This window comes from Primulina huaijiensis, chromosome 1 (genome assembly GCF_012295235.1).
Source record: "Primulina huaijiensis isolate GDHJ02 chromosome 1, ASM1229523v2, whole genome shotgun sequence".
NCBI classification, from domain to species: domain Eukaryota; kingdom Viridiplantae; phylum Streptophyta; class Magnoliopsida; order Lamiales; family Gesneriaceae; genus Primulina; species Primulina huaijiensis.
This window is the reverse complement of record NC_133306.1, coordinates 17,832,137-17,854,435: the sequence shown is the minus strand read 5'-3', so window position 1 is coordinate 17,854,435 and position 22,299 is coordinate 17,832,137. Positions and strand designations below refer to the sequence as shown.

At 35.2% G+C, this 22,299-nt stretch overlaps 2 protein-coding genes and 1 pseudogene across 2 annotated transcripts; 1 reads left to right on the top strand and 2 right to left on the bottom strand.

Moving 5' to 3' along the window:
* The first annotated feature begins 350 nt into the window (after positions 1–350).
* LOC140982253 (UDP-glucuronate 4-epimerase 1-like) lies at positions 351–2,184 on the top strand. The gene has a single exon (XM_073448702.1). The coding sequence runs from the start codon at positions 640–642 to the stop codon at positions 1,933–1,935; it is 1,296 nt and encodes a 431-aa protein (XP_073304803.1). The 5' UTR covers positions 351–639; the 3' UTR covers positions 1,936–2,184.
* Positions 2,185–18,583: 16,399 nt separating this feature from the next.
* Positions 18,584–19,905, bottom strand: LOC140957493 (uncharacterized). Its single transcript, XM_073414821.1, has 2 exons — positions 19,476–19,905; positions 18,584–19,350 (listed from the first exon to the last, which is right to left on the bottom strand). The coding sequence occupies exons 1-2, from the start codon at positions 19,836–19,838 to the stop codon at positions 19,159–19,161; spliced, it is 555 nt and encodes a 184-aa protein (XP_073270922.1). The 5' UTR covers positions 19,839–19,905; the 3' UTR covers positions 18,584–19,158.
* A 90-nt stretch (positions 19,906–19,995) lies between these two features.
* LOC140957429 (protein ANTAGONIST OF LIKE HETEROCHROMATIN PROTEIN 1-like) lies at positions 19,996–21,735 on the bottom strand (annotated as a pseudogene).
* Positions 21,736–22,299: the final 564 nt, after the last annotated feature.

The following is a 22,299-nucleotide window of genomic DNA, read 5'->3' as shown; positions in this document are numbered from 1 at the left end:
AATATTGATCGATTCAGTTCATCTTATAAATATAAATTTATGAGATTGTTTCACAATATAGATATTGTTAATATAAATATATTGTTGAAAACATATCACAAAATACGTATTGTTGATATAAATGCTTGTCTATATATATATATATATTTGGGATGATAAATTAAATTTTGATATGAATCCTTGTAATTGAAAAAGTGCGCCGTATATGTATTAAATCTAGAATCCAATCCATAAAACATGATATCAAGCGTCACCATTACTTCTCTCCCGAAACAGGAAGTCAAAAATAACATTTTTCTTCAGTATCCACTCTATTTTTTTTTATTATGTAAATCCCATTTCTCTCTCCTTGGTAGGAATTGGCCGTCCTTTGACGCGTTAACGCGTCTTCTCCCATGTTCTCATCTCTTCTGTGGTGGTCTGATCTCCCATTATATATCCATCCTTCCATCCTTCCTTTTTTTGGCAGGTGCATTTTACTTTTCAATTTTGCATCTGTTCCTCTTCTTTAATTCTACCTCTTCTTAGCTTTCGACCTGTTTCTTGATTTGTTATCTGGGATTTTTCTCAATCGGGAAGGAGTTGGAAGAATTTCTTCTTCTTTTATTCGAAATTAAAATAAAATAAAATAAAAAAATTATGCGGTCCTTAGCCGAGGAAGAGTTGCTCCTGCCTTCTACGCCGGGGAAATTCAAGGATAAATCGCGTACAATGCACCGACAGTTCCACCGGTGCTTTGCGTCGACGAGTACGATGTTCCTATGGGCTCTGTTCTTGGTGGCGTTGACGGCGGCGTATCTGAGTTTCCAATCATTCGTCGATTCCGGTAGCAGGTTCTTCTCCACCGCGTGGGGCGGTGTCCACTGGGAGCATCAGGTCAGGTCCTCCGCGAAGATTCAAAGGCAGAACGGGGTCACCGTGCTCGTCACCGGCGCCGCCGGATTTGTAGGATCCCACGTGTCGATTGCCCTGAAGAAACGTGGGGATGGCGTCGTTGGGTTGGACAATTTCAACAACTACTACGACCCTTCATTGAAAACGGCCCGAAGAAGCCTCCTTGATTCCCACAAAATCTTCATCGTGGAAGGCGATGTCAACGACGCTCGCTTGTTAGCCAAGCTCTTCGAGATCGTACGCTTCACCCACGTGATGCACTTGGCTGCGCAGGCCGGTGTACGATACGCCATGGAGAATCCCCTGTCTTACGTACACAGCAACATCGCCGGTCTCGTTACCCTTCTTGAAGCCTGCAAAAACTCCGACCCGCAACCCGCCATTGTATGGGCCAGCTCCAGCTCCGTATACGGGTTAAACGAAAAAGTGCCGTTCTCCGAATCGGATCGCACCGACAGACCCGCTTCGCTATACGCGGCCACAAAGAAAGCCGGGGAAGAAATAACACATACATACAACCACATATACGGGTTATCCATAACCGGGTTGCGTTTCTTCACTGTTTACGGGCCGTGGGGCAGACCCGACATGGCTTATTTCTCTTTCACCCGCAACATTTTACAGGGTAAGCCCATCACAGTTTACCGCGGAAAAGACAGGGCAGACTTGGCCCGGGACTTCACTTACATAGATGATATCGTGAAGGGTTGCGTGGCCTCACTGGATACAGCTAAGAGGAGTACTGGGTCGGGCGGTAAGAAACGCGGCCCAGCTCAATATCGGATCTTCAATTTGGGTAACACCTCGCCCGTGACTGTGCCCTTGATGGTTGAAATATTGGAGAAGCATTTGAAAGTGAAGGCTAAGAAGAATATGGTGGACATGCCAGGAAACGGCGACGTTCCGTTCACTCATGCGAATATCAGCTCGGCCCAGAAGGAATTAGGGTACAAACCCGTAACCGATTTGCAAACCGGGTTGAAAAAGTTTGTCAAGTGGTATCTATCATATCATGGCCATAATCATCGCAAAAATCTGTGAATTGATTTTTATTTTAATACTTTTTTACACAATTTTTAGTGGGTTCATCATTCAATTGTTAAATTTAGATAAAAAGAATGGAAGAATTAAAATTCAAAAAAAGAGAAATAAACAAAGTGCATTCTATTCTTTTCTGGAGGACGAGGAAGATTGGCTCCTCCGGTCTCGTGTTAGAGTTTTGTTGTAATCTTGATTCTGTAAAGTGAAATACTTTGCTCTTAACTAATATTTGTATAAAAATTTAGACTATATATTCAGTTTGGTTCGGTTTTAGATTTTACCAATATTTCGTGGAAATCATGACACTATTAAGTGGACAACGACGATGGTAAGCGAATTTCTTGATTTTGTTCAAGATAGATACCGTCCCTACATAAATGTATAGACATTCAGTTCAACCGATGTAGTAGATAATTGCTTCAATAGATTGGTCATCTCTTGTAAGATAGCTATGATATCTTGAGTGTATTTTATTTTTTGGGGGTCAATTATTCATGGAAATATAAACTATTCTGATAATTATATTTAATCGAATTTATCAACATATATAAATTATAAAAATTAAAATTAGGAATACATTTTACTATTATCTATTACTAATATGATGGAAGAGCATCACATAACCACATTGGTTTTTCATGTGTTTTATCTTCAAGTAGGTCTTTTGTGAGACGGTCTCACGAATCTTTATTTGTGAGACGGGTCAACCTTACCGACTCTTAGTATAAAAAGTAATATTTTTCATAGATGACCCAAATAAGAGGTTTATCTCACAAAATACGATCCGTGAGACCGTTTCACACAAGTTTTTGTCTTTATGTTGTTTGTTTGTTTTTTTAAATCACCTTTATGTAAATAACCACTTTAATTCAAAGATTTTGATTCTTTTTCTTAAAATTTTCTGAAATACGTAACTCCAACAAATTAGTAATACATCGTATTAAGTTTTAATATTATAATTTTTAAAAACATGTGATATATATTAGATTGTTACAAGAAAAAACATAAATAAATTTTTTTTATGGTACAAAGGTATATAATATATTTTATATAAAAATAAAATTCGGATACAAGAATCCCCGTATAAAATTAAGGACGGGATCCGTTATCTTTGGTGTTAAATACTTTATAAGGGGCAATAGTGTCATTTCGATGGAACAAAAAGGCCATAATCCTTGCGTGATAGACATTAATGACCCTGGGCCCCGCATGGGCCCAATGACTTTGGATCTTTTTGGTGCACTTTATTCTTTGTTCTACTTTGGATTTGGGCCAACTTGATTTAGACATTGAGCTCATTACTCAATTATGATATCAAAGAAAGAGAGAAGAATAAATTTTTTCATATTCTTTATTTCTCTTTTATCTTCGTGCGTTTTAATGCTACTACATGTATATTCTTTCATTTTAACTAGTGTAATAAAATCAGAGTAAATATTTTTTAAAACATCCATAAATAAATCTCGTAAGCTATAAGGTCTTCGGGTTTTCTCAGCCACTGGCCCGAACCTGCTTACTCGTCACCGCCTCCGTCCCCTCAACTATATCATCTGCATCGATCAAGTTTAGTGAGTCTAATGACTCAGCATGCATAAACCGTGAATAGCAAGTAGTACGTGATAAAATCCATGAAATTTAAACATAACTTGTACATAACATAATAAAAGCATAAATATGTGTAAAGCGACTTTCCTGCATAAACAATTTCATAAAATCATATTTTCGTGCTCATCATCGTAATCATAATCGTAAATCATTTTGCGTAGAGTTCTGTTCAATCCAAGTAGCTCATAACATAAATTGTTTGATCAAACTAAACCACAGTACTTGACCGACAGGGATCACCACAGTCCTTGGACTGGATGTCCGCTCCTTAACATAACATAATTCCTCCAAAGAAGTTGGAGAGGTCCCCGGGCATATTATCCGGCTTCCAAACCTGTAGTATAATTTGGCCATAAGACAAATCGCATACCTCAAAAATAATTATTTTGCAAGCCATACATACGCACGAACATTGTGAATGTAGAGCACAAAATCAGTTTGTTAAATTATTAATTTAATTTTAAAATGATTTTAACGATGCATGATTTATGATTTGCATTATTTTAAATTATTACATGTTTATTTGATGCACATTAAAATATTTTCTTGAGTTTTATGTTTCTGACGAATATTCGATGCGGGATAGGGAAAAGAGATCGGTGACGATTTAGGCGATTTTTGAATAATGTGGTATTTTATTTCAAGTCAAGAAAATTTGTATTTTAAATGATTTATGAAATTTTAAACATTTTAAAGCCGAATTTAATTTATTAGGTGATTTCAAGATTTTAAGCTTTTCAAAAATACTAATTTGAATTTGAGAATTTATTCTTTAAAATTTGGTACTTAATTATTTTATTAAATCTTTGAGTGAGATTAAATAATTAGATTAATATTATTTTATCACTAATTATTTAACTAAGCATTTTAGCCCCTAATTAACCCACCCATCGGCGCACACACACAGACACACACTAAAATCGTGTAAAAACTAGGGTTCTTGAGCTTTCTTTCAGCAGCCACAATTCCTTCCAAATTTCTGAAGATCCACGTTCATTTTCTAGCAAGAAAACGTGCAGCAAGCGTCTCCCGGTCATCTCCCGTAATCCACCGCGTCGATATTCTTTATCTTCGTGCGTTTTAACGCAACGACATGTATATTCTTTCATTTTTTTGCATCGGTCTTATCATAGTAAATATTTTGATATATATTCTGTGTAAAAATCCGTATATGTTATGCAAAGTTTGAGTGATGATGTTTGGATTGATTTTGGAACAACTTTTAGATCTCAAAACCGAATCTGCTGTCATTTCGAATCCTGCGAATTTTAGATTGGTTTTCTAGAAAAACTTTCAACATATAAAACGTAGTACTTTTTGATATATTTGATTTGATAGCTAATTCGTAATTTTTTGATTAGAAACGAGGGAGATATGATTTTTATCGTAAAAGCGCTCAAGCTGTGAAATTTTTGTGTCACAAAGCCCGTCACCTTATGTCATTTCGAATCCTGTGAATTTTCAATTGGTTTTGTGGAAAAACAGTCAACATACAAAACGTAGTACTTTTTGATATCTTCGATTTAAAAGTAAATTCGTAATTTTCAAACAAGAGACGAGTGAGTTATGCTTATTCTCGTGTGACTGCTCAAACTGTGTCAAAATTTTTTCTACTTGTGTTCTTCAGGATTTTGAGTTGCAGGCTTCGTTGAGAACAGTTTAGCTGAGCGCGCTCGAGCGATAAGATTTCACCGCCCGAGCGCCAGGTTTTCTAGAATAATGTGTTAGTATGTGCAGCAGTCATCCAAGCGGGATCCAACGAAGCCCTCAACGCTATATAAGTATGTTCGACGTGCAAAAATAAAATATTTTATGTTTTTGAGGCATGCGAATTGTCTTGTGACCAATTATGTTACGGGTTTGGAAGCCGGAGAACGTGTCCGGGGACCTCTCCACCCCGGTAAAGCTTGACCGGGTTTTGATTAGGATTGGGAAGCGGTAAAGCATGACCAGAGACCAATCCACTCGGTAAAGCATGACCGAGGATCTTATGTATGCGGGAGTGGACATTCGGTCGAAAGGCTGTGATGATCCCTACCAGCCCAGTACTATGGTTTAGTCTGATCATGCGCATTATGTTATGGGTCACTTTCTTTGAAACATATCTCTGCGTAAAATGATGATGTTTGTGCATGTTTAAGTATGTATGATGCAGCACGTTTATGAAATGATGGCACGTCTATGTTTATGTAAGTATTTTAAGAGTTTAAGTATGTATGTGCTACTTTAAAATGCATGTGGGTTTATTATGTATTGCTTGCTATTCTTAGTTTATACATGTTGAGTCGTTAGAGTCACTAGATTTGATCGATGCAGGTGAGGACGAGTTCGGGGAGACGATAGGTGGGGACCAATGAGTTGGCTCGGACTGTGCTGAGGCCTAACCCAAGGACCGCTTAAGTTTTCAAGAATTTTATGCATGTTAATTCATTTACTCTGAGTTTAATGAAATTAGTTCATGTTGTTTAAACAAGTATTTTTTGCAAGCTCGTTTTGATTGTGATATCTATGTCACGGAAATGGTTTGTACTCGTTATATTTCAAATATTTAGTCAAGCATTTTGTTAATATTGCAATTTGAAAGATTATTACTTAATTAAGAAAAAATTTTATTTTCCGCAAATTTTAAGTAGTTTTAAAGTACGATATGTTGGTATCAGAGCGGTGTTCTTGTAAAGGGTTATTTACTACCGGTTACGAGAAGCTCACGAAGTCACGTCTTAAGTGTGTAAGTTTTAAAGTTTTAAAATTCTTTCATGTAGTAAGCATCAAGGTCACGATTTCAACATGTATATGTTTAAGTTCGATTTACGTTCATCTTATGATATGGTTATTGCATGCTTGCATGTTGGTTTACATGTTGGGTAAATTTTGGAACAGTATGCCTCCTAGACATATGATCGCACATGGAGCAGGTGAAGAGGATAGAGAGGCTCGGGATGGGGAGAGGGCCACTCCTCCTCGTTCACCGCCAGATTTGAAAGCACAGATGTTTGCAGGGATGACACAGTTCTTCGGCGTGGAACAATGCTGGAGTAGATACGGGAGCGAGGCCCAGGCCAGAGGTGGCGTATGAGAGATTCAGGAGGATGGATCCAAAGGAGTTGTCGGAGACTACTGTCCCGATGATAGCTGAGGGATGGATTAAGTCTATCAAGGTGATATTCACTTTTATGGAGCTGCAGGAAGTAGACATAGTCAGATGTGTCACTTTTCTGTTGACAGGGGCCACTAGATTGTGGTGGGAGAGCGCGTCTGCGTCAGTAAATTTGCAGACCCTGACTTGGAGTGGTTTAAAGAGGTCTTCTATTCCAAGTACTTCACTGAGGAAGTACGCTCCCGCCTGACCAGGGAGTTCATGACTTTGAGACAGGGAGACCGCAGCGTGGCAGAGTTTGTGAGGAAAAGAATGCTTTCGATTTAATTTCCTATTTACTAATTAAGCCCTCTAACTTTTTAAAATTTGCATATTTAAGAGTCCTAAAAATCATAAATTCTATATATAATTAAATATCACCTAGTCAATTAAATCATAAAAATAATTATTAAAATATTTTATTTCAAGTGGATGTATTTAAATTCCTTAATTTTGAATTTTTCAAATTAAAATACTTAACATTTCTATTTCACTCGATAAATTAAATTTAGTCCTAAAAATGTTAAAATTTATAAATCCTTTAGAATACCTAATTTCTTGACCTAAAAGGAAATTATAACTTAAAATTTTAACATCTTAAGCATCTCCGATTTTTTTTCCCGGCTCGGTATCGAACATTCGCATGAAAAACTAAAACTTATGAAAACATATTAAATATAATAAAATTGCATAATACAATAAATATATATACATTTAAAATAATTTAACACATAACATGCATTACTTAGATTATTAATTAAATAAATTAATTAATTCAATCATGCATGAGGTTTACGTGTACTAGTTTTTGGGCACTACAAGAATTGTATTACTAAGTTTCCAAATTCAGATTCTTATTTCTAGCTAGTCTTTACATTTATCTAAACATGCTTTAAGAATTCTAACATATTATCCCTAAAATATTACTATAGTTTTTTGGGTTGTACCTTCGTCAATCATTTGCTCTTTAAAAACACTTTTCAACTCTGCGCGACTATAGAAAGTGACTAAAAACATAAAATATATGCTGAAGTGAGAAAATGTAAAAGGTTTATTTTAAATGAATCTCGCATGACCTATTTATAGATAGAGTTCGAAAGTTCCTAACCTTCTCTGTAGCTATGTGTCGTGCTCGAGTTGAACTTCATCAGATGAATGAGATCGAAAGCTCTAAACTCGGGTCGGATGTTCCGAATTGGTTCTTTATCTAAATTTTGTTCTCGAGTTTCCACCTAACTAGATGAGAAATATCGGAAGCTCCGAACACATTTCGGAAGGTCCAAACTTTACCGAAGGTCTGAAATGACCTTCGACGATTCAAAACTAGTTGATGATCAGTCAAACCAATTACTTTAAATAAATGTCACTCAATCATGTTTAATCAATGACTTATTCCAAAATCAATACAAAGTCATTATATTATCCCCTTAAAAAGGATTTTGTCCTCGAAATATAATAGCTATAAAATAACTCTATGACCCAATATTTGTACAAAGATTATGATAGAATGTTTAGGGTTCTCTAGTTTCACGCTGCTTGCCTATGTGCATGAATATCTTATGTGATTTGAGGAGAAAATAATGCATGAATTATCTGGCCAGAGCAATATGCGTGCTTTAGAAAGAAGGGGTTCACTAGTTGCTCATGTGATGCCATTATATATTCTCTAAGATGTTTCGCATGGTTATGGACTGATAAATCCTCTATATATCATTTGTTGCAGATTCGATAAGGATATATGAGCTGAATGGATTGTAGTGTAGGCTAACATTACAAAAAAAATCAAATTTTCGCAGCGTGGAATCAACGCTATGCGTTAAAAGCACTATGCATATATTAATTTCTTCTTTTGCTGTTAATATTGTTACACCTTACAGAAACAAACGGCATGTATGAAAAGCACATTGTGAAGAATAATATTTATGTTATGCTCCTATGTGTGAGCTGTTAATGACTTATATAAATTGTGGCATTCATTTCGCGAATATTGTTTTTTACAACATGCAACAATATGTGTGGTGTTTATATTTTAACCAAAAATAAAGATACATTGTAAGGCCCACCCAAAAATATTTTAACTCACACACACATATATACTTATACTTACACATATATAATTAAAACAATGTAAGAGAAGAAGTTGTTCCCTTCGGCTCCCTCTTCCCATCCGATTCTGCCTTCTTCATCGCCAAATCTTGGTTGGAAAAGGAGCATCCAACTGAACCCAAGCTCTAGCGACCCTGTTTTCCTTCTGAATTTTCCGATTTGAGCAAACCGAAGCCCTAGTCACAATCCTCTGTTTCTGCAGACTGTCTTATTCGTGATTCTAGAATCTTCACTGAACATTTTATCATCAGAGCTAGCTTTTGCAGGTCATGGGTTTATTTTCTTACGATACAATACCAGTGTTGTCGTAGTACACCGGGACTGGATCAACTCTGATGGGAATTACGCCCAAATCTTGGAGGAAATTCCTCATTCAAACTGTCTCTTTTGCTACAGCTGATACACCAGTGTATTTGGCGTCAGTGGTGGATTCCACAATGGTTTCTTGTTTGGAATTCTTCCAAGAAATAACAACACTATTGAGCATGAATACAAATTCTGAGGTTGATCTCGAATCTGATTGAAAGCTAGAATTAGTGTAGCATTCCAATTTTAATTCTCCAACACCATAAACCATGAAAAATTATTAGTCCTTCTTAATTACTTAAGAATGTTTTTCACGGCTTTCTAGTGCCACGAGCCGAGGTTCACCTAATATCTTCTTGCAACACTAAATGCATATGCTATATTAGGTCACATAGATATCATACCATATATAATTCTACTAATGGCTAATGCGTATGGAACGCGTGTTATCATCTCTATCTGAAATGACCCTCGCTTTTTAACTTTAAAATTCTACTAATATTTTTTTTATAAAAATCATTTCGAAAATTTATTCACCATTTAACCATACATTAACATTTTCATAAATAAAAATAATTTAACATTTAAAAATCTCAAATGCATGACAATCCTTAAATCGTCAATTAACCAAAAATCTTACGTCGACCTTTAACAAGATAAACTAAAATGAAAATAAAGCATAAAAGAATATTTCTATTAAATCGTTAACAAAAATCTTTTAAATCATTTAACTATCAATCTAATGCGGAAATACATGTCCCTCAGGAGTGTACTGTCTGCCTTGATCCACTCAAGCTTCAGCGCCTCCCTCACTATGATCACCTGCAGCATTCAAACCTAGCGAGTCTAATGACTGAGCACGTTTTAAACATGAGTAAACAATAATACATATACAAGCACATGTATTAAAACATACTTTTATTTAAAATAAGCTTGTAATCATAAATATATCATAAATCATTTGATCCTTGAAAGTGACTAGTCTTTTATCCTCTGGTCGACTGATCAGTCTTATCTTACCATTGCCAATGGGGACGAGTACTAGGCACCGACGTAAAAATGGAAATACAATCGTTGGGCTCCCTCTGCGCCTTGTCCCAAAAATGGGCTCCCTCTGGGGCCTTCTCCGTCACACTATTTCCAAAAATCATAAATCCTCTTTTGTCATAGTCAATTCAAATCTTTCAAAATATTTTTCCTTTCTTTTTAATTCATAAAATATCATGACTTTCCAAAAATATTATTTTTACAGCAAAAATTGCACAGCTTTACCATAAATCATAAAATATCATATTTCCATCAAAATCATCATAATATATCATTTAACATGCGTTATGACCATTTCGGGCGCTGCAAACCCTTTTCGTACTACTCAAGTGTAATATGACAATTTTGCCCCTAGACGTATAATTTCTCGATTTTTGACTTTTTCTTACTTTCATTGACTCTAACCATCCAAATAATCATTTAAGCTTAGATTAAATTTTTAATATTTTTATTTAGCTTAAATTCGAAACTTTCGATTTAATTTCCTATTTATTAATTCGTGAAACGTTTAATTCTCGAATTAACTCAAACTTTAATATTTTCTTCTCAAATTTTAAACATAGACTTTTTATCCCTAAATTACCCTCTTGAACCATGAATCGACCCCCGTGGACCATGGTTCGAACCCCTTTTATTTTCCTAACCAATTTCGAACCCTAATATTTTTAGGTCACATTTTATTCCCAAAACCTTCGAACCACCCTCGAGCCACCTGAGACCAGACCACGTCCAGCCCTCCTAGACCACCTTGAACCATCCATGACCAGACCCTCTTCGACTTTACCTGAACCCCTCCTGACCACCGTCGAGCCATCCCAAGTCCTAAGCCAAACCCGCGAGCCCTCTCTTCTCTTCTTCAAGTCGCGGCCCCAACCTTACTTGAGCCACCATGAACGCTGGCTGCACGAGGACCTGACCCAACACCGAGCCCTATTCCCTAGACTCTATTATACCATCCTAGACCAGCTGCGAGCCTCCCCTCTCCTGGACCTAGCCTCGCGCGCACATGTGGAGAGTCCTAGTGTTTTTGGACTCTCCCATCTCCTGCAGCAGCCTGGTCCAGCCCTCCATGAACCCTTCCTTGGCTGCACCAGACCCTGATGAGCCAGCCCCGACCAGCCCTAGCCCTTACATGCAACCCCTCGCTCGAACTCCTCCATGGTCAAGCCTTATCTCTCAAGGAAGCCCTAGGTTCGACTCTTCTTTACCAAGCTCAAATCCATCCCTCGTGTAGTCCCTTAACAACTCTTTTCCTAGCATTTAAATATTTCATATGGGCAGCGTGTCCTTAGGAATCATAACGTTTTTCAACCAAGCGTAAAATAATCTAAACTTTGAAATTATTCGTCAAAACATTACGCTATTTGAACCCAAATATTTTTCTTGCAAAAATACTAAAACAAGCATATTATGATTTGAATGATGCGTTAAAAGAGTTTAGAAGCGTGCCTTTGCGTTTTAGAATGCTCGACTGTACGATCGTTGGAGTGGGGCGCGAAGAAGAACGAACGTGCGATGAAGACTCCTTGTTTCTTCCTCCTCGATTTTTCGAAAACATGTGTGTGGAGTATGTGTGAGTTTTGGCTGGTTTTGGGGTCTCAAAAGACCCGAGTTTCCTATTTATAAAATTTAATTTGCATGTTAACAGGCTTAGGTTTTGGGCCTTTGAGTTTAGGAGTAATTGGGCCTACTCAACATGGGTAAATTGGGTTCAATAACACATATTTAATTGAAAAATAAAAGTTTATAAAAATTAGATTTCAAAAATAATGTGTTTGATATTTTAAAAGTCTCTCATTTGCCCAAAACCAGCTTCTCGGGTAAAATCGAGCTCATCTCGTAAAATAATTTGAACTGNCATTTGCCCAAAAGCGGCTTCTCGGGTAAAATCGAGCTCATCTCGTAAAATAATTTGAACTGTATAATTTTTGAAAAAATTTAATTATATTTAATCATATTAATAAGCCTTGAAAATATTTATCGAAAAATATTTATTTTCTCTTGGTCGTCCCCGTCTCCTTTCCCCAGCCTATCATCGAATATTCAGATAAAATCCTTCAATTTCATGAAATCATGCACTTTAAACATTTAAGCATGTAAAATATATCATTTAAGTATTTGAAATCGATTAAGAAAAATAATTATGCAATTTCAATCATTTGCATGCATATGGTTTACGTGCAATTATTTTTCGCGCGTTACATTATTTTCTCGTTAGTTATGGGGGCACATTTAAAAGACACCATGACACATCGGTAGATATCTCCTCCATAGAAAATATCCTTAGTATAATATCAATATAAGTGGCTTGGGAGAGCCTATAATCACCTTCAATCTACTTCTACAGATTTGTATTTCCAATACCTAGGATGCCACTTACCCATGCCCTTCATGGATAATTTTCTTGTTATCCATACTTTAGTTGATTGCAATTATCTTACATCATTCCCAATTAATATGATATCATCAACATAAATTACTATGAATGTTATTGTACTCTCACTAACTTTCTCGTGCACACATGATTCCTTTGGATTATTAGAAAATAAAAATCTTTGATACTGTTATCAAATATGAGTTCCAACTCCTCTATGCTTGTTTGAAACCATAGATCGTTATATGAAGCTTTCATAATTTTTGTTTCTTTTCTATTCATGTGAATTCTTCAAGTTGAGACATATAAATATCTTTTTTAATATCACCGTTAGGAGTGATCTCTTCACTTCTATTTGTCATATTTCATAATTATACAATGATGCTATGATTAGCAGAATCTTAATCGAATTAAATATTCCGATTGGAGAAAATTTTTCTTCAATATAGTTTTGGATTGTTGATGAGACATTTATTCTTTTTCTTGTGCAACAATACTAGTGTTGTCGTATTATACAACAACTGGATCAAATCCAATGGGAATGACGCCCAACTCTTGGACGAAATTTTTCATTCAAACTGCCTCTTTTGCTACAGCTAGTGCAACAATGTATTTGGCCTAAATGGTCAAACTTTGGTGTCTGTCTTGAAACTCTTCCAAGATACAACACCACGATTGATCATAAATAGAAATCTAGACGTTGATCTCGAATAATAGACATCTGATTAGAAGTTAAAATCAGTGTATCTTTCCAATTTTAATTCTTCAACCCCGTAAACCATGAAAACATTCTTAGTCCTTAAGTGCTTAAGAATGTATTTCACGGCTTTTCAGTGCAATGGGTTGGGGTTCGCCTGATATCTTATTGCAACACTCAATGCATTTGCTATATTAGGTCGCATAGATATATATCATACCATACATAATTCTACAAGTGGCTGATGCATAAGGAATACGTGTTATCATCTCAACCACCTCGTCAGTTTGAGGGAACATTGAAGTGATAGAGTCACACCATGACACATTTGTAGATATCTCCTCCATAGAGAATCTCTTCAATATGATATCAATATAAATGGCTTGGGCAAGCTACAAAATCTTCTTCAATCTATCTCTATAGATTTGTATTCTAATACGTAGGATGTCTCACCCATGTACATCATAGAGAATTTTCTTGTTAGCCATACTTTAGTTTATTGTAATAATCCTGCATCATTTCCAATGAGTAGAATATCATCAAAGTAAAGTATTAGGAATGTTATTGCACTTCCACTTACTTTCTTTACACACATTATTTCTCAGGATTCATAAAAAAACCAAACTCTTTGATATTATTATCGAATATGAGGTTTAAACACCTCGATTCTTGTTTGAGACCATAGATCATTCTCTGAAGCTTGCATAATTTATGCTCGCTTTCACTGATATGAATCCTTCAGGCTAAAACATATAAATATTTTAACTACAAGAAAAATTTAACTAAAACCGTTGTCGTAGGTGTGTTTTTTATGCAAAAGACAACGGTTTTATATAAAACATATAAATATTTTAACTACAAGAAAAATTTAACTAAAACCGTTGTCGTATGCTTTTTGACAACGGTTTTAGTGAAAACCGTTGTCGAAGGTGTGTTTTTTATGCAAAAGACAACGGTTTTTATAAAACCGTTGTCGTTTAGGTGTCAAAGACAACGGTTTTTAGGGTCAATGACAACGGTTCTATAAAACCGTTGTCTTTGAGCGTTTTTTTAGGGTCAAAGACAACGGTTTATAGAAACGTTGTCTATTAGCGTGTTTTTTTGGACAATCGACAACGGTTTTCTTAAACTATTGTTGAATAGTGTGATTTACAACGTATTTAGCGACGGTTTTGCTTTACAACGTATTTAGCGACGGTTTCAGCAAAACCGTCGCTAATTTAGCGACGGTGTATTCAAAACCAAATACACCGTCGCTAATTTAAACATAGCGACGGTTTCTCCTAAAACCGTCACTAAGTTTAGCGACAGTATAATAATCGTCGCTATATTTAGCGACGGTTTAACATAAATACGTCGCATGTTTTACATTAGCGACAGTTGAATAATAACCGTCGCGAATTCTAGCGATAGTTTTAGCAAAACCGTCGTTAAATTTAGCGACAGGTCAAAAAACACTGTCACAAATTTTAAATATGGGACGGGTTTTGGTTAAACCGTCGCCGTCGAAAATCTTCTATAAATACCAGCTTTTTCCGTCCATTTTAACACACAACTTGACAACACTTAAAATTTTTTTTCTTACGTGATTTTAGCTTCGACTTGGGGTAAATTTTTTCGTTTTATTTTTTGTTAAATTTTTAAATTTTAGTTAAGATCTCATATATTATTAGTCTATTCAAATCACAAGTTTTTTTTAGAATTATTAAATTGTTAAAAGTAATTTTTTAGTTTACTGAAAATATTAGCGACGGAATTCATGAACTATTTAGCGACGGAACCCATTAACTAACCGTCACTAATTTTAGCGACGGTGTTTTAAACCCGTCGCGAATTAACGACGGTTTTACAAAAGCCGTCGCTAAATTTATTTGGGACGATTTGTCAAAAACCGTCGCAAATTGTATCTTCAACAACGGATAAAAACTGTTGTTTTTGAGCGCACCCTTTAACAACAGGGATTTTAACAACAGTTTTAAAAGACCTACAACAAAGGTGAAAAACCGTTGTCGTAGGGTTTTTTTTGTAGTGTTTCCTTGATATCACTAATAAGGAATGCCATCTTCATGTCTATTTTCCATATTTCATAATCATCTCATGATGCTATGCTAGCAGAATATTAATGGACTTGAATATATTGATTGGAGAAATTTTTTTCTCATAGTAAATTCCTTATCTCTCAGTATATCCTTTAGCTACAAGTCTTCCTTTCATGTTCAATATCTTCTCATCCATCCCAAGCTTCCTCTTATAGGTCCATTTGAATCCTATGGGAAAAATTCCCTCAGGTGGATTCACAAAAGTCCAAACTTGGTTTGAATACATGAAGTTCATCTCAAATTGCGTGGCTTCAAGCCATTTGGCTGAATCGACATAAGATATCACTTATTTGAAGTTTATTGGACCACACCCAGGATCACACCCAGGGTCAAGCTCTACTGGAAGTTGGTGTATGGGTTCTACAATTGAAGTTGGGGAAGTTTCTCGAACTTATTTGAGTTCTTTATTCTCGCCTTTGCTATCTATTAGAAACTTCTCTTCTAACAAGGTGACATTTTTGGAAAGAAACATCTTTTTTTCTTGGGATGATAGAAATAGTATCCAATTAAGTTCTTTGGATATTCCACAAAGTATCACAAAATGTATCTACTATCTAATTTGTCTAACACTGCCTACTTCACGTAAGAAAGACATCACCATATTTTTGGATAATAATACTTTGGAGGCTTTTTTTTATCCATATCTCATATAGTGTTTTGTTCACTGTTTTTTAATGAATATTGTTCAACAACATTGCTATTGTTTCAAGCGCATATCCCCAAAAAGTTGCCGACAGTTCAGTAGATATCATCATAGATCAAACCATGTCCATAAATGTTTTATTACGATATTTTGACACACTGTTTATTTGTCATGTGGCATCAGGAGTCCACTATAAGAAATCTAATTCATTATTAGATATTCTTGGAATCAGTACTCAAGTATTTTCCACTCGATAAGATCAAAGTTTCTTGATAGTTTTTTTCCAATTTTTTCTCCACTTCAACTCAAAATTATTTGAACATTTCAAAGGCATAAATACTTGTATTTCATTAAATACATATACTCATATATCAAGTAGTCATCAATAAATATAATGAAATAGGAGTGTCCATATTTAATGCTAACACCTAGTGACCCAAACACATTCGTCTGGATCAAACACAATAAGTCATGAGCAAGTTATACTTTTCCTTGAAAAGGAACCTTGGTCATATTTATTTTAAGACATGATGCACAAGTAAGAAGAGTTTATTTCTGAAAAGTCAAACATTCTCTCTCTCACTGACTTGTGCATCCTTATTTGTGATATATGTCCTAGTCTAGACGACCATATGTTATTAGATTTGGACATTCTTATTTTTGTTCTTTGTTGTTAAAAAGTTTGGGATCAGAAATTGTTAAAAGAAATGTCTTTCAATTTTAAGTTGTAGAAATCATTTTAAAATTCGATAGTTCCAAGTAAAAATTCATTCTTGTAGATATTTCAAACACATTTAGCAAATGAACAAGAATATTAATCTCTATCAAACATAAAAATCAAAATAATATTTTAGCCAAATCGAGACATATAAAACATATATGAAAAGCAACTCAATTTTTTTTCCGAAATCATATATATGTCTCCTATGACCTTCACTAAAACTCTTGCTCCATTTATCATCCTTAGTAAGGTGTCACCCAATCTATACCTCTTGCTTTCTTTACATCACATGAAAATCATTTAAAAAATGAGATTCACGTCCAGTATCCAATAGTAAAAAAGAATAATTAATTGAGAAATTTACTTCAATATGGAACATAATATTGTCAGAATGCATATGGGCCAGATCTTCCATGTAATTGCACATCCAATGTCCAGTCTTCTTGCAGCGAAATCAAACTTGTTCTGACTTGTCAGGATTTATGAGCCCTTGAGTGGGCCTTAGAGTAGGCTTTTTGTTGGGATTGTTTTTTTTTTTCCTTTTCTTTTTTTAAGGTGCAGAACATTTCTTCTATTTATTTTGTGGCGTCTTATTTGTCCAAGACAAGGAACCAAAAAAAAAGGTATTTCTTTCTTGATTGTAGGCTTTTATGTAGTGAGCATGTTGATCAAATCTTCAAGGGAGGTCTCAAGCTTGTCCATAACAAAATTCACCACAAACACATCAAACAAGGAGGGTAGCAGCATAAAAATAATGTCAGCAGACAACTCGCTAGGTATGACCATGTCCAGGCCCACAAGATTTTCGATGAGCCGAATCATCTTTAAACCATGTTCATGGACCGAAGCCCCATCTCACATGCTTGTAGTCAAGAGCCCTTTGAGTTTTGCGTGCCTTAAGAGACGAGTTTGGAGACCATACAACTCTTGTAGCTGAAGTAAATGTAGTCAGCATTTATAGACTCCTCGAACCTCCTCTATAGTTAATTTGACATTGAATCCAGCATATAACACTTCACTTGCATATCATGGTTCCATCATTTTTCAAGCTTATTTAGTTCTTCAGGATTAGTATTCACAGTACCCTCTTTTTGATTAGTATGTGAAGAGAAAGATAGTTATGTTCCATATTGAAGTAAAAGAGGCTACTGGACATTGGACATTGGATTAGTATGTGAATACAGTAGTCTTCTTTAGTGAAGAGAATGACGATGAAAATTTAATGCACAAAAAAAATTTGGGTAATATGATAGGTGCGTGCGTCTTCTTCAGTGAATCGTAATACTCCTGACGCAAACTCATGCAACGCAAATGTTGTAGTAATTGAAGATAGCAGCAGCTCTGAGGATTGTCTCCCTAGCTCCCAAACGTCTAATAGCTTTTCGAAACAAAGTGGCTGAAGAAGACGCTAATGTAGTAGCTACATGGTGTTCGGGACCCCTCGTCTTTCTCTTTTGCTTCCGTCTTCTTATGTTTATTATATTGTGTAACTAGCGGCTGAGAATTTCACTTATTCAATATTTTGAATGTGTTTGTACAAATTGTGATGTAAATAAATCTCAGCCAAAAGAAGGGGTTCATGGACATCCATTTATGTAATTGGTTTGAAAATTTGTTCTTGTGTTATTCACAAGCTATACGGCAACAAAATTACGGGTGCATTGTATCTTATAGCCTATAATAATTTCAAATAATCCATAGTATTAAGGGAAAAAAAATTAAATTAAGTATCGAATAAATTTTAATAAATATGCCTCCAAAAGAAAAAGACATTAAACGATTATTATTNAGCCTAAAATTTAAGTGGGGTATTTTTTAAAAAAAATAATACGAAGTAAAGCTATTAAAAGGTGTATTAATTGCATTCCATATATCACAAAATAGAAATATCATACAGATCAACCATATATTTCAAAAGAGAATGTGATACATCTTCATCAACACCAATGTCACATTGTCATACATGAATAAAGATAACAAGTCTCCACCAAAAAGATGTCATCCATAGTCCATAAAAGCTAGGCTAATCTGTCGTACTAATATGTAGACATATACATCATCATCAAAAGATAATCCAATGCAAGTTTTCTGAATTAAACACACCATTCATCAAGTATTAAGAATCATCCTAACCATTTCAAGCTTATCTTCTTCAGGAAGAGAAAAGAACAATGTCAATTGTTTTAATTGGTTTCTCCACGATCAATGCTGCAGCAGCTAATCTTTCCTTCGAAGTCAATTCCGGAATCCTTCTTAATGCATCAAATACATCCTTTTTTGCATTTACCAATTCATACTCAACACCAACACGCTTCACTAGATCGGACATAGTACGCCATAACATTTCGGTGAATTTGTCAATGGCTGCAACAACTAATTCCGCACCTTGCACTTGTTTCTTTATCTTCTTGGAATTTGTCTGTTTACTAACTGAATTATTGCAAGTCGGTGTGTTTGATACCGACATTGACTCACCAGCTTCCTCGACATTATTGAACATATCTTCTAATCCGACTTGTATGCCTGGATTCATGTCGGTATTGTTGTTGAGAACATCTTGAACTGACTTCTGCAAATAACAATGAATTTGCACCAGTAGCACGATCATGACCAAATATTTCGCACCAATCAGAGTAATATGGCCAGGACTTGTAACACATAGAACGAGCGCTGCTATCTCCCTACATATCATAACATTTATTATATTGAAAAAAGGATTACAGAAGATAAACGTCAACAAAATTAGTGAATTTTTAAATCTCATAGTAAAAAATAGAAAGAACGAGTAGAAATACACCACATATACCTTCACAAAGCATTCCCATGCTTCATCTGAAGCTTCTATCTTTTTCTCAGAATTGTTCCATCCTATTCCACTTCGACTCAGAATTGTGACCAACGATCCATGAGTTCTTTTCCAAACATGAATCTTCGAGTTTATATGTGGGTTGGCTCGTAAATCAGTTCTCGGAAAAACTTTATTCATTGTCTCTTCAAGGAGTGCCAAATAACCACAACGAAACCCATTCTCACTTTTCCAGCCCTTCGTGGCAAGGTCTTTCAATGCTTCAAGAAGCACTTCTTCCTCTGTCCTACTCCACACGCGTCTACTTTTATCGGTCTTTTTTCCTTTGCCAATGACATTGCAACTAGAAGACCCAGTATCCATATATGCTTAGCTTCCACATATAAAACCCCAATATATGCAAAATCAATTATCCAACGGATCAATAAAACATTATATTTTTGATAAACATGGTGAAACACTTTGTGTAGACAAAACATGCTAACTACATGCCATCAAATGTTAATAACTTGTACGCATTGCTAAAGGTTATGACAAAGTATAGAAGTCTACAATAACACAAACATTAGGGTACAACTAATGAGTAATATTCAATTGCTAGAATACATAGACATTGCTAAATTATCTCTCCATGCATCCCAAGCAGATGAGGAATGAAGATCGTGAATAAAGTCATCTTGAACATCTGTTAGCCCTATGCCTGGATCATCATCTTCTAGAGGGTCTTCTTCGACTTCTATCCTGATGAAGTTATGCAACAACATGCAAGCCATAATTATACGATTTTGTACTTTCAACGGGTAGAAGGAAGGACTACGAAGGATAGCCCAACGTCTTTTAAGCAGACCAAATGCTCTTTCAATTACATTTCGGGCACGACAATGTTTTAAGTTGAAAAATTCTTTGTAATTTTGTGGTCCCACAGAACTGCTAGCCCACTCACTCAGGTGGTAACGAGTTTTCCTATAAGGCGTTAAAAATCCATCTACATTTGCGTAGCCATTATCACACAAGTAATAGTAACCTGTAAAAAACCAAAGTTCAGAAGTTAGTTTAAATAATTAAAATATTGCAAGAATTTTCATTTAATCAAAAAATTGTGTGAATAAAAAAATATACATGATAAGTTTAATGTTTGTTATAGAACGAGTTATATAACATAATTACCTCTCGGAACTTTTAACCCATTTGGTCGATTAATTACATCTTGCAAAATCCTAGCATCTGCTGCAGACCTTCCCAACCCGTCAAAGCAAAAACAAACTTCATATCATGATCGCATACAGCCAATACATTCACAACAAGTGTTCCTTTTCTTGTTCTATATTTTTCTTTGTCCTTGTTGGGGACATGAACATTAATATACGTACCATCCAACGCTCCTAGACAACCCTGTGAAACGACTAAATAATATTAATTAAGTTACATTGAAACTGAATGAAGTAACTGAATTTATGTGATAACAAATAAAATTGAGACACATAAGTGTTTTGATACTATACTACATAATGGTTATGCTTAAAAGTAAGTGAAACAACTGACCTTAAACCATTTCCACGTGTCGTTGGAGCAACTATCATTCACTGGAATTGGTTTGACAAGTAGAATGGGGTGCAACTTCAGAACAGCATTGAGTACTTCATGGAAATGTGTGCTGATAGTGTGACCACTACGTCTGTAGTCGTGCCCAACAATCCTATTTTTCTTATGATGTGCTAATACAGACAGAAACATTGCTACCTTCTGTTCAACTCTAACATATCTAGATTCCCCAAGCCCACTTACATGTGTTAACAAGTAACATAGACGTGCTAAACCATTTCTATGAATCCTCAAATTTACAAGACATTGCATATCTCCTACTTCAACAATTCTACGTAGATGGTCCATTTGTCGATGAATTCTTCCTGTAATTGTGTAAGCTAGGTTTCTTCTACGATTTCGTGGTGCTACATATTTCAGATAGTAATGTGTCAAAACCACTAGGAAGAAGAATGACATTCTAAGAAATTGTTGAACAACTAGGACTATTTGTCGCATTCCATGTGCTCCCACCAAGAAAATAATATTTCTGGCAAAACTTCAAACAATAATAGGCCACCAACAATAAATCAAAACACATAGATGGTACATGGTTAAAAAAATCAAGGAAAATGTCAAACAAAAAATTATATACACATGAAAATGTGATAAAAACATGTATTTTTGTCATGTAATTAATTTCTCCATTCTCATGTAGTAACGTTAAGGTAAGACAATTTCATACAAATTTAAAAAACATCAAAACAATATAACATAAAGTAAATAAAAAAAAAACACAGAATCAAAGATTAACAAAAAAACCGATATTCAAACTCGTCATCACATATATCCCTTAACATGGACTCATACTTTCAGATAAAAAATCTATTTCAGAGAAGGTCGTTCATTAGAAATGTGTACCTGCAGATATGTTGAAAGCCCGCTGAAATACCACATACTAAAATGCCAAAAAATGATCCAGAAATAGCTCTAATAAAATGTGTTCCGTGTAAACAAAAAAATGTGAAATTTAAAAACATTGACAAAATTTGAAGATCGAAGAAAATTACCTCTTCACTGTTGTTTATCTTTGCTCACTTATCATCCATGATTTCTTGGTTCTCTACCAAGAAATCCATTCTTCACTCTCTCTATCTTTTCCTACGATGAGGTATAAAATGACGGTATGTTAGAATTCTTACAATTAGAGGAGGGTATAATTGGAAATTGTCAACTATTTTCTTGGGTTTGAAAATATTAATTATCAAGCTTAAAGGATGATTGATGTGAGAGTTACGGTACT